Below are 13,213 nucleotides of genomic sequence, written 5' to 3' on the forward strand. Positions count from 1 at the left end.
TGAGTTATTGATATCATTGGTGAATATGTAGAAAAGGAATCCATGATTATAAAGAACTATGAAACTTCAAGCATAAGCCATGCCAGACTAATCTCATTTCCTTTTTGAACAAGATTACAGAATGATTAGACCAGGAGAATACTGTAGATAAAGTTTACCTAGATTTTTTTTTTAAAAAGCATTTGATAAAATATCTTACACTATTCTGGTGTAAAAATGAACGTACATGCACTAGACAATAATATAATTAGATCAATTCAGAAGCAGTTAAATAACAAGACTCAGACTAGTCACTAATGGCTTAATACCAATTTGGCAGAAATCAGTGGAGTGTCCCAAGGGATCTGTGCTTGGCCCTGGGCTTTTTAACATTTTTATCAAGGACTTAGATAATGGCATCGATGATAAGCTCATCGAATTTGCTGATGATACAAAGCTGGGAAGGATAGAGTCAGGATCCTAAAATATTTGGACAGATTGGACTCCAGTCTAACATTGTACTTAACCTAATAAGATGAAATTCAGTAGGGAAATATGTACGTGTCTGTGCATGTGCATGCATGCTTGCATGTGTGTGTGTGTGTTTAAAGTCTTAGCTTGAGTAATAAAAATAAACTTCACGAATTCAATCTTATGTAATTATTTCAACTCCATAAAGGGTCTCTTGTAACAAAGAAAACAGTTGAGTAAAACTAATATACTAACCTCATCTGAAAGTTTATGCAACATTCCATTTAGCAAACATTCCATTCAGCAAACATCCTCGTCTTCCCCCTACCCCTCCGTTAAAAAAATTAATGAATAGAAATCTATCTTTCTACTCAACCCCCACCCCACTGAAAAGAGAGGAAGGAAAAAAAAAAAACTCGTGTAACAAATGTGCATAATTAAGCAAAACAAATTCCTTCATTGGCTATACAGAAAAAATATATGTGTCATTTTGCATCCTACTTTTATGACCAAGAAAGCAGATAGTATGCTTCATCACCAGTCCTCTGGGATCATAGATGGTCATTGTATCAATCCTAGTCCTTAAAGCTTTCAAAGTCGTTTGTCTTTACCATTTTGCTTTAATTGTATATTTTTTTTTCTCCGAGTTCTACTTAGTTCATTCTTCATCAGTATAGAAATGTCCTCAAGAGTGTTCATTTTTATGCTGAAGTTATAGTATAAATTGTTCTGGTTCTGCTTACTTCATTCTGCAGTTCATATAAGTTTTTCCGTGTCTTTTTTTTTAAAATAAATTTATTTTTTATTTTTAGTTTACGACACTCAGTTCCACAAGGTTGGAGATTACAATTTTTCTCTCCCTCCCTCTCTCTCCTCCTCCCTCACCCCGACCCAAGATGGCATATAATCTAATGTAGGTTCTACATATACCTTCACATCGAAAATATTTACATAATAGTCCAGCTGTAAAGAAGAATTATAACCAATGCGATGAATCATGAGAAAGAAGAAACGAAACCAAAAAAGAAGGGGAAAAAAAAAGAGGGAAATGTTTGCCTCAATCTGCATTCAGACTCCATAATTCTTTCTCTGGGTGTGCAAAGCTTTTTCCATCATGAGTCTTTCAGAGATGTCTTTGAACCTTGAATTGATAAGAGGAGCCAAGTCTATCAAAATTAGTCCTTATAGATACCGTGTGTCTGTAATCATGTATAATGATCTCCTGGTTCTGCACCCCTCACTCAGCTTCAGTTCATATAAGTCTTTCCAGGTTGTAATGAAGTCTGTCTGCTCCCCATTTCTTATAGCACAATACTATTCCATTACATTCATATACCACAATTTGTTTAGCCATTCCCTAACTGATGGGCATCCCCTTATTTCCAATTCTTTGCTACCACAAAAAGAGCTGCTATAAATATTTTTGTACATATGGGTCCTTTTCCCACTTGTGTGATCTCTTTGGGATATCCATGTCTTTTTGAAATTATTTATTTCTTCATTTCTTGCAGCACAGTAGTGGGAAGCCAGGTAGCATAGTGGATAGAGTCCTGGACTCTCTAAGGAAGATCTGAGTTCAAATTTGGCTTCAGACACTGAGAGCAAATGAACCCAGGGAATTCATTTAATCTTTGTCTGCCTCAGTTTCCTCATCTATAAAATAGGGATAATAATAATAGCAGTACCTCCCGGGATAGCTGTGAGAATGAAATAGTTGTAAAGCATTTAGAACATAGTAGGCATTTAAAAAGTGCCTGTTCAAAAATAATATTTTATCATACTCATGCCACAATGTATTTAGCCATTCCTCAATTGATGGGCATTCAGGGTTTGGGTGGGTTTTGGGTTTGTTTGGCTTTTTTTTTTTGCCATGACAAGAATTGCTGCTGGAAATATTTCTGTACATACAGGACCTTTTTCTTATTTGTTTGATCTGTTTTGGATATAGGCTTAGCAGTAGTTCCTATATCTGTGTCAAAGGGCATATCCTGTTCAGTAATTTTTACGTGTTTTACTTTCCTGAATGATTGTACCCATCCACAGGTCCGCCAATACGTTTCCCTCACAGTTCCTCCAACATTTATAATTTTCATTTTTATTGTCTTTGTAATCTAATGGACATGATGAGAAACCTCAGAATTACTTTAATTTGCATTTCTGTATTATGATTTGGAGCATTTTTTTCATGTAGCTATTAATAGCTATATAGGTTTCTGTTTTTGAGAATGGCCTTAGATCATTTGTCAATTGGAGAATGACTCTTTTTCTTATAGATTTGAATATGTTGCTTATATATCTTGGAAATAAAACTTGTAGCAGAGATATTTACTGTGAAGATTTTTTTTTCCCATTTAAAACCTCTTAATCTTAGCTTTATTGGATTTATTTGTGCAAAGACTTTTCCCCTTTACGTTATCTATTTTATCTTCCATGATCCACTCTATCCTTTTTATGGCCATGAACTTTTCTCCTATGCATAGATCTGATAGTTAATATTTTCAAATTTCTCTAATTTGTTTGTGATGTGACTTTTTATATCTAGTTCACTAACCCATTTGGAACTTATTTTGGTATAAGATACGAGGTATTCAAAATCTAATTTATTCCATACTACTTTACAATTCTCCCTGCAGTTTTTTCAAATACTTTTTCAAAAACTTCAAGGTTGTTTTTGATGTGCATTTATCTGACTATTAAGTGTTTTGGAGCATTCTTTTATGTGGGATTTAATAGCTTGCAATTCTTTTGATGACTGTTTGTTCCTGTCTTTTAGTCACATATCCTAGTAGTTGAGATGTTTCTGTTTATCTAAACTAGGGTACTAGACACATTTGCTGCTGTGTGTGGTGTAGCTAATCTGTTCTACTGGTTGATCTTTCTATTTTTTTAACCAGGACCAAATTATTTTGAGAATTATTGCTTTGTAGTATAGTTTGAGATTCGGCACTGGTAAGTCCCTTCAGTTCCCACTTCTTTTCATTATTTTCCCTAACCTTCACGTGAATTTCATTATTTTTTTTTCTAGTTCTATAAAGTAAGCCTTAGGTAGTATGGCATTGAATAAGTAAATTAACTTATGTAGTATGGTCATTTTTCAAATGTTGACTTGTCTTTCCCATGAACAATTAATATTTTACCAATTATTTAACTATTTCTGTAAATAGTGATTTATGGTTGTATTCCTATAGTTCTTGTGCTTATCTTAGAAAGTAAACTCCTGAGTATTTTATATATTCTGCAGTGGTTTTATTTTTTTTCAAAAAATTAGTTTTTAATGGATTTATTTTGGGTTTTTTTTACATCCACCATAGTTTTTCTCTGTACCCCTCTCCTCCCCTCAAGAGTCATCTCACTGAAATAGTATTAAGACTGAAAGAAAGAAAGGAAGGAAGGAAGGAAGGAAGGAAGGAAGGAAGGAAGAAAGAAAGAAAGAAAGAAAGAAAGAAAGAAAGAAAGAAAGAAAGAACAACACAACTGATCAATATATTTTTAAAAATCTGAAAATGTGTGCAATATACAACACTTGTGGACTTTCCACCTGTGCAAAGGTAGGCCTATCTTTCCATTTCTCTTCTTTCTAGCAATGCCTCTTCGTAATTTTGAAACACTCACTTTTCACCTTTTTATTGTTTTTTTTTTTCCATTTACATTGTTTTAGTCATTGTATATATTGTTTTTTTGGCTCTGCTTACTTCACTTTGTATCAGTCTGTCTCACTTTTTATCACATTCATCATTTCTTATAGCACAGCAATATCCCATTATATTCATGTACTACATTAGTTGTTTAGCAATTTCCCAGTCGATGGGTATCTACTTTGTTTCTAATCCTTTGAAATCACAAAAAGTAGTTACAAATATTTTTGAGTACATGAAGACTTCCTTCTTATCAATGACCAACTTGGGATATAAGCCTACTAATGGACTTTCTTGGTCAAAAAGTATAGACGTTTTAGTCACTTTTAAAATTCCGAATTGTTTTCCAAAATGGTTGTTGTGATTCACAGCTCCATGAATAATGTGCTAAGGTGTCTATCCTCCTACAACCCCTCCAACATTAACTACTACCATCTTTAGTTATTTTTGCCCATTTGCAGGGTGTGAAGTGAACCTTCAGAGTTGTTTTGATGTTCATTTATCTTATTATTAGTGATTTGGAGCATTCTTTTATGTGGTATTTAATAGTATGCAATTCTTTTGACAGCTGTTACTGTTTTTTAACCACTTCTCTATTGGGAGATGGTTGTGTGTGTATATGTACATATCTGAGTGTATATATAAATATATATACATACATATATATCTATATTTGAATTTGATACAAAGTTTTTTTGCCTATCAACTGCTTTCCTTCTTAGGTACATTTATTTTTTTCTATGCAAAAGCTTTTCAGTTTCATGTAGTCAAGGCTATTTTATCTTTTTTAATTGTCTCTATCTCATTTGATTAAGAATACATATCTAACCCATAGCTGTGAATTATATGATCTCCTTCTCTTCTTATTTTTTGGTAGTATAATCTTTAACATGATCAAGTATCTATTTAGGATGTATCATAGAATATGGTGTAAGATACAGGTCTAAGTCTAATTTCTGCTAAATTACCTTTCAGTTGTCCCAGGGTTTTTTTTGGGGGGGGGGGATTGTTTTATTCTGAACAAATAGGGAGTTCTGTACTATGTTTCGCAATTTATAGAATACTGGATTATTGAGTTCCACTGTTTCTGATTTTCTTTGCCTAGTCTGTTCCATTGATCTACCTCACCACTTCTTAACTGATACCAGAAGGTTTTGATTACTGCTCCTTTATAATACTGTTTGAGGTATGGAAGTGTTAATTCCCCATTCATCCTCACCTCTTTTAAATATTCTCCTTGCTAACCTAGATTTTTTATTTTTCCAAATTGATTTTATTATTTTATCAAGTTCTGTAAAATACTCCTTTGACAAATCGATTTGTATAGCATTTAATGTGTAAGTTAATTTTGGTAGTATATTCATTTTTATTATATTGGCACATCCCAGCCGTGAATACTGAATATTCTTCCAGCTATTTAACTTTTCTTTATCAGGAGATATACTTCACTCTTCTTGACATCTTGTACGCCTCTTTACTTTTTGGAAACAGCAAAGATGAACTTCTCTCAGGCTCATTTTTTTTGTCACTCACTTTAAAAAACAAACAACAAAACAAAAACTAAACAAAAAATTCCCATCTCTTGCCTAAGTATCAAGGACTCATTGAATTAAGCGAGGGTGGGTGGTGTCAATACTTCCTTCCCTGAACTCCAGTGGGCCCCTCTAGAGATCGCCAGATTTGCTTACTTCTCTCTTCCCAACTTGGTCCAGGCTCCATAGCTCATTGTGATAATATTGGGGTTGGATAATGGTTTCCCTCCCAAGGTCAGAAGGAAAACTCTCCATTCTTCCAATGACCAACAAATCCCAAAACAGCATCATCTTGTCTCCTTCAGTAATTATATATTCTGAAGTTTGTTGTTGTTTTTAAGGAGCACTTTGTAATTGAATCTATAATTGTGTGTGTGTGTGTGTGTGTGTGTGTGTGTGTGTGTGCACGCACTTTATAGATTGATTCTTAGATACCTTATACATGGTGTGATTATTTGGAATGAGATTTCCCTTTCTATTATTTTCTCTTGGATTTTGTTATTATGTAGAAATATTGATTTTTGACAGCTTATTTTATAGCCTGAAACTTTGCTGAAACTATTGTCTCAATTATTATCTTTGCTGATTCCCTAGCATTTTCTAAGTAAACCACCATATTATCAACAAATAGGGATAGTTTTATCTTACCTCTTCTTTATCTAATTTTATGCCTTTAATTTACCTATTTTGTCTTATTGTTATTGCTATCATTTTCAGAACTATATCAAATAATAATAGGGAAAGTAGACATCCTTCTTTTATTCTTGTATTTATTTTGTAGTTGTAATTTTAAACGGACTTCTCTTTCTACCTCTTCCTCCTGGGCTTTTCTTTTTTCATTATAAAAAACTGCTAATTTATGCAGATTGGCTTTATATCCTGTAAGTTTGCTAAAGATATTGTTTCAATTCATTTTTTAGTTTACTCTCTTGGATTCTTGAAGCATACTATATATCATCTGCAAAAGAAGAGATAATTTTATATCTCCTTAACATATACTTATTCCATTAATTTCTTTCTCATCTTATTGCAATTGTATATCAAAGAGAAGTGATGTCATTGGGTATTTTTGTTTCATTCCTGATTTTACTGAAGATTCCAGCTTATCTCCATCACCTACAATGGTAGCTCTTGATTTTGCATACGTACTGTTTCTCATTTAAAGAAAGGTCCATTTATTCCTGTTTTCTAGTGGTTGTTTCTTCTTTCATAACAGAAATGGTATTGTATTTGGTCATAAGCTTTTTCTATATTTATTGATATAATCATATGATTTTTATTTTTGTTACTAATATGGTTAATTAAGTTATGGCCTTCCTAATGCTAAACTAGCTCTGAATTCCTCGTCATAATTTATAATCTTTGTGATATATTGTTTTGAAATCTTTGAATTTAGTAGGATACCTTCTTTTGCTATATTTGCAAACAATTTATGGAATATTGGAATTAATTGCTCCTTGAATGTTTGATAAAATTCACTTGTGAATTTATCTATGCCAGAATGTTTTTTTTTAATTTTATTTATGGCTTGTTCAGTTTCTTTTCCTAGAACTAGGTTGTTTAAATTTTCTATTTTTTGCTCTGTTGAGTATTTTATATTTTCGCAAATCTTCATTTGTCAGTTTCATTGGCATTTAGTTGGGCAAAATGATATTTTCTAATAAATATCATTTATTTCTTCATTTGTTGACAATTCTTTTTAATTTTTTAAGCTTATAATTTGGTTTCTTCTTTTTAAAACCACATTAGCTAATGATCTATTTTATTGGCTTATTCAAAAAAGTTCCTTTTATTAATTCAATTTTTATTATTTTCAGTTTTGTTAATCCCTTCTTTTTATTTTCAGGATTCTTATTCTGTTGTTTAATTGGGATTTTTTAATTTGATGGTTTTCTAGTATTTTTTTTTGTATTTCCAATTTACTGATCTGTTTTCTCTTTTCATTACTACAAGTGTTTGGAGATATAAATTTTCCCCTAGGGATTGCTTTGGCAACCTTGAAAATTTTTTGCTTCGTCTCATTTTTGACATTATCTTTAATAAAATGATTTATTGTTTCGGTGATTAGTTCTTTGACCCACCACTTTAGGTTGCAGTTATTTAGTCTCCAGGTGATCAAAAGTTGATACTTTTTTTTCACCAGCCCTTTATTTAATATTATTTCTCTTTCATTGTGATCAGTAAAGGATGTATATATCTCTGCTTTCCTGCATTTGTTTGTGAGGTTCTCTCTTCCTCACACAGAACATTCCATCTCTCTACTTTGCATTTATTTCCATGGCTGTCCTCCATGACTGGCATTCTCTTCCTCCTTTCTCAGCTCTGGGTACTTTCCCTAGCTGTCCCCCAAGCCTTGAAAACTCTCTCTTCTCATCTTTGACTCCCAGCTTCCTTCAGGGTCCCAGTTAAAATCTCACCTTCTGCATAAGTCTTCCCCAGCACATTTTAATGTTATCGCCTTCCCTCTAAGATATCTCCAATTCATCTCGTATGTATCGTTAGTATGCAATTGTTTGCATGCTGTCTCCCTAATTAGACTGTGAACTCCTTGAGAGCAGGGACTATTTTGGGGGGTCTTTTTTGTAGACCCAGTGTTTAGCACAGAAGATGCTTAATAGATGCTTGTTGACTTTACTTGTATTAAAAGGTTATTCCTTTTATTCCATGAATAAGAAGTTCCTCTGTACTCTGCCTTGGTCAGATCGCATCTGTATTATTGGCTTAGTTCTGGGTGCCAATTAGTTAAAGATACTGAGTGTCTAGAGGAAGGCAATGAGGATAGTGAACGGCCTATGCACAATGGCATTGAGAATATAGTAAAGGAAACAGGGATGTTTAGCTTGGAGAATACTCGGAGGGAAGAGGATAGCTGTCTTCAAGAATCTGAAGGATTGTTACATAGAAAATGGATTCAACTTGTGTTTGATCCTAGATGGTAAAAAGAACCAAGAGCAAAGGGCAGAAGTTGCAGAGAAAAATTTAGGCTTATCAAGGAAAAAAAAACAAAAAAAACAAAACTACCTAACAATTACAATCGTCCAGAAGTCAAATGGGCTGTCCTGGGAGGTGGTAGGTTTCCCCTCATTTGAGGTCTTTAAGCAGAGCCTGAACAACTAACTACTTGTTAGGTATGTTACAGTGGGGATTCCTTTTGGGAAGGGGTTGGATCAGATGGCTGATCCAACCACGACTATGATGGTGGTTCCCCTCAGCTACTAGTGCTTTCCCCTCAAATTATCTTATATTTAATTACTTGCACATGTTGTATCTTCCTGGCAGAAGGCATACTCCTCAAGGGCACTTTTGTTTTCATGTTTAAATCCCCTGCTTTGCACATAGAAAGCACTTAATGTTGGTATTGAATTTAAAAAAAAGGATATGGCATTGAAAAGCCAATAGTTTTATATTTCTAAGCATAATTAGGATGCAAAGTAGGACATAAAACTGCAATAAGAGGTAAAAAACAAAATGCTATGGGAATTTCAAAGAGAAGGGAAGCAAAAGTTACAGAATGAGCAAAAGCAAACAGGGAAGTGAGCGGCATGGTCAAGAAATAGCAGATATTCTAATTTAGCTGGGGTTTTCTAGTTTCCATAAAGACTCAGATCAAGTACCCCTTTCCTATGTGAAGCCTTTCCTTATTTTTCCAGCTGCTAATGCTTCTCCTAAGGTTATACCGTACTTTTTGGAATGTGTCTAAAATACACTTATATATGTGCATGCTGTCTTCTCTGTTAGGATGTAAAATTTTGAGGGAGGGCCAATGGTTTGTTTCTATCTTTTTATCTCCTCATATAGCAGATAATTAAGTGTTTGTTGACATATTGAATAATTTAGTGGCCATATATAGAATAGATCAGAGAGGGAAATGACTAGAGGAATGATTTAAATAGCCAAGTCAGAATTAGTGAGAAGTTGAAATAGGATCATACAGTATGGAAAGAGAATCACTGAAGTGAGAGATTTCTGAAACAGAATGGACAGTTCTCAGCCCCTGATTGGATACAGAAGGAGAGGTTCAAGGAGGGACTCCGAGGGTGGTAGTACCATTATCAGAAATAGAGAGGTTAGGTTTTTAAGAGGAAGATGCTAAGTTCAACTTGGAATACTTTCTACAGTTAAGGACAAACTTGGGCTATGTCCGCAAAGATCTGTGGTGTAAATTCCTATGTTTTTTTGTTACAAGTAATTTTCATGTGTTAACAAGCCAGACTTCATATATCTTACCAGGTGCTAATTCTTGTGGTTTCTTTCTATAACATCTTCTGTATCCAACCCTTTCTCTGTACTCACACAACCACCTACTTAGCTCAAAACCCTACTAAAGCTTCAGTTATGACTCCACATAGATAACACTCAAGTCTAAATTTGTTATCTTGACTTGTGCCATGTTCCTAATTGTTTGTGGGGCATTTCTAACCTCATAATTGTCTGTCTAATGTCTTATCTCTCCTTGTGGACTGAAGGTCCTTGAAAAAAGAGATTTGGTCTTATCTATCCCTCCTAGAGTCTTATATTAAGGTTACAAACTGGGGTCTAGAACAATGGTGCAGGCTTTGACAGAAATTGGAAAGTTTGGGGAAAGAGTGGGCTGGAGAGAAGGAGTGGCGTTTTGCATATGTTGAGTTTGAAACATCTCCAGGACATCAACTTTGAAACGTCTAATAAGCAGTTGTTGAGGGGACTGAAGCTCAGGAGCTATAGGAGATTGGAGCTGGATATTAAATCTAGGAGCCATCTAGGCTGATGCAGATAATAGAAGTAGAGATAATACTTAGATCCATGGTAGGAGGCAGAAGTATAATGTCATAGAAGTCAAGATACAAGGGGCCTCGATTAAGAGTGTCAAATACTATTAAAAAAGGGTCAAGGAGTTACAACCCAAGAAAAGACTAGGGTTTTAGTGACTTAAATGCCATTTATGAATTTTGAAAGTTTCCAAGGTATCAAAAAGTAGAAATACAGAATAGTCTTTTGAACATCTGAGATATGGAAGAAAAGCATTTAAAAGAGTAGCAGAATCAACAGCCTTACCACGGATTACTTGAATTGCCTTAGAAAAGGCAGTTAATGCCTTTGAACCTGAGTTTTCTCATCTATAAAACAGGGATTCAAATTAATGCACTGCAACAAACATTTATTAAGCACCAATCATGTTTCAGATGTTGGTGCTCTCCTAGGTACTAGGGATAACAAAGAGTGGAGGAAAAAAGAAACAGTCTGCCCTCGAGGAACAATTCTTGGGACCAAAGGACCTGATATCCTTCCCACCACCGCCAACTGCCAACTAGTTAATTACCTTCAACGGGCAGCTAAACCTAAGAGCCCTGAGAGTGGCAGTGGCCTCCCCAGACCACCAGCTCTGATTACAGCTTGCTCCCAGTCAAGGGCAACAGCCTTTGAGACTGCTGAAGTGCTGTAATTATTATCATCCCATTCTAAAGATTAAATTGGGGGACGTTCAGTTGCCAATAGTCCTGCAACTAATAGTAAGCAGACTTCGAAGCAAGGTGCCTTACGACCCCAAGCTGAGCATTCTTTTCATTCTGCTAGGTTGGTATTAGATGGATGCGATGTCTTAAAATCTTCCCCCCTCTTGGGATTCCTCATGTTTACTCCTGTCAGTTTTATCACATGGGTAATGAAGATTATTTTGGTTAAAAGTGACTTCTAGATTCACAAATATTGTAGTTCAAGCTAGTATGGTTTGTAATCATCTGATTCTTGGAATCACTGTAAATTACGGGAATATAAGAAATTTAACTGTACCCGAAAAATTATTATTTGGACTTAAGTGTGTGAATCTTGAGAGGCGGTATGGTATAGTGGTGAGCAGTCAGAAAGTAGCGGGTTCAAGTACTGCAGGTGGCAATATACCAGCTATGCCCCAGGCCACCCTAAGACGATAAATTACTGCCCAGTTGTCGATCTATATAGGAATGAAATCACAAGTCCTGGCAATAACGAAACCCTAAAACTTTATTCCTCTGCAGGAGCGCACATCCTCATTCCTCCCCGTGTCACGCCCTTCCATCCAGGACTATGACTCCGTAATAAGCAGCTTGAATGACTCAGGTACGATAAACTCCCGGATGAAAATAACCAGGATTGCTTCTGGGCCCAGGTGCCACTGACTAATCGAAATCCTATGCAAAGCCCCATAATTCTACCTTTTAAAAGCTACTAAGCTCCAACAAGAGTGCATTCATTAGATATCTACTGAGTACTGTGCAAGGTACGCAGGGTATGGAGGAGGGAGGGGGGAAAGAAGGAGCAGCTTGCACTCGGAACCCCGCTCTTGCTCCGCCCCTCCCGCCCGTCAGTGCGCCTGCGCTCTTGTTCCCTGCCCTCGGACTCTCCCCACCAGACCTCAGAGAGGAGACTCCGCCCCGCCTCCTGAACTGGGCGAGGCATTTCCAGGCAGGAATGGGCCGGTGACGTCACGGCGCCCTGCGGGTGACGTAGCAGGAAGTGCCTACTGAATGGAGGTGGGACAGTAACTCGATTGGGGGGTTGGGTTTGAGGAAGTAGTAAGAAAGGTTGGGGGGGAGGGGTCCCGTGGGACCCTCGGAAGCTGCTGGAGAAGGACCGGAAGAGATACCGTCTTCTCGGGAGCCGAAAGGCACCGTGCGGCCTCTGCACCCGCGGCATCCCGAGCCTGCCACGGTCGTCCGCGACCCGACGCCGTTGTGGCCTCTAGCTTTCCACCCTTCTCCCCCGGCCGTGGGCTCCTCCCGCCGCCATGACATCTACCAATCTCCAGGTACTCGGACCACCTCCCCCGCTGTCTCGGCCCTCCAGGGGGCGCGAGGTCACGAGGTCACAGGGCGGGGTGGGGGAGGGGCGGGGCGCGATCGAGGGGCGGGGGCAAGGGGAGGGGTTGTTTGGAGCTGTTGTTGGTCGTGGGGGGAGAACCTCGTCCCACCCCTCCTGTCATTCTGTGAGGTCTCCGAGGCTCCCCGCTGCCCCTGTCCTAGTGGACCAGAAGCTCACCTGTGGTGCCAGGTGCAGGCATTGAGCTAAGGGCCAGCGAGACGGAGAAAGATAAAAATAAAAATAATAATAATAATGAATCGCTCCTGCCCTCAAGGAGCTCATAATCCTGTGTGCTTCCGAGGTCCCAGCCCTCGTTTGGTAGTGGGGGCGGGTCAGGCCGTCTATCACTAGGGACTTTGTTTTACAGATGAGGAAACTGAGGCCCAGAGGAGGCACTTGCCCAAAGCCCTATAACTGGGGTTGCAAAAGGCGAGACAAAAACTCAGGTCTCCCGACTCCTGGGAGGGCTCTTTCCGCCATCCCGAGAAACGTCAGCTGGGGCAGCTGTTAATCGAAACTGCTCCAGATGTTGGGGATGGGGAGGGAGAGAAAGACAGAAAGGGATGGGGGGGAGTGGGGAAGGAAGGAAGAGAAGAAAGAGGGAAGGAAAGAGACAGGAAGGGAGGGGGGGGTGGGGAAGGAAGGAAGAGAAAAAAGAGGGAAGGAAAGAGACAGGAAGGGAGGGAGGAGTGAGGAAGGAAGAGAAGAAAGGGGAGAAAGAGGGAAGGAAAGAGACAGGAAGGGGGGAGAAAGTGGAGAGGGAAGGAAGAGAAGAAAGAG

At 37.5% G+C, this 13,213-nt stretch overlaps 1 protein-coding gene across 1 annotated transcript in view; it reads left to right on the forward strand.

Annotated features, from left to right (window-relative positions):
• Nucleotides 1-12,083: 12,083 nt before the first annotated feature.
• The window catches only part of VPS4B (vacuolar protein sorting 4 homolog B), a 37,895-nt gene continuing 36,765 nt past the window's right edge, over nt 12,084-13,213 (forward strand). Inside the window, exon 1 of the mRNA XM_036737801.1 lies at nt 12,084-12,380. Within this exon, the coding sequence (XP_036593696.1) occupies nt 12,360-12,380 (21 nt within the window). The 5' untranslated portion in view covers nt 12,084-12,359. The remainder of the gene's footprint in view (nt 12,381-13,213) is intronic.

The sequence above is a fragment of the Trichosurus vulpecula genome, chromosome 1 (assembly GCF_011100635.1).
Source record: "Trichosurus vulpecula isolate mTriVul1 chromosome 1, mTriVul1.pri, whole genome shotgun sequence".
Lineage (NCBI taxonomy): Eukaryota > Metazoa > Chordata > Mammalia > Diprotodontia > Phalangeridae > Trichosurus > Trichosurus vulpecula.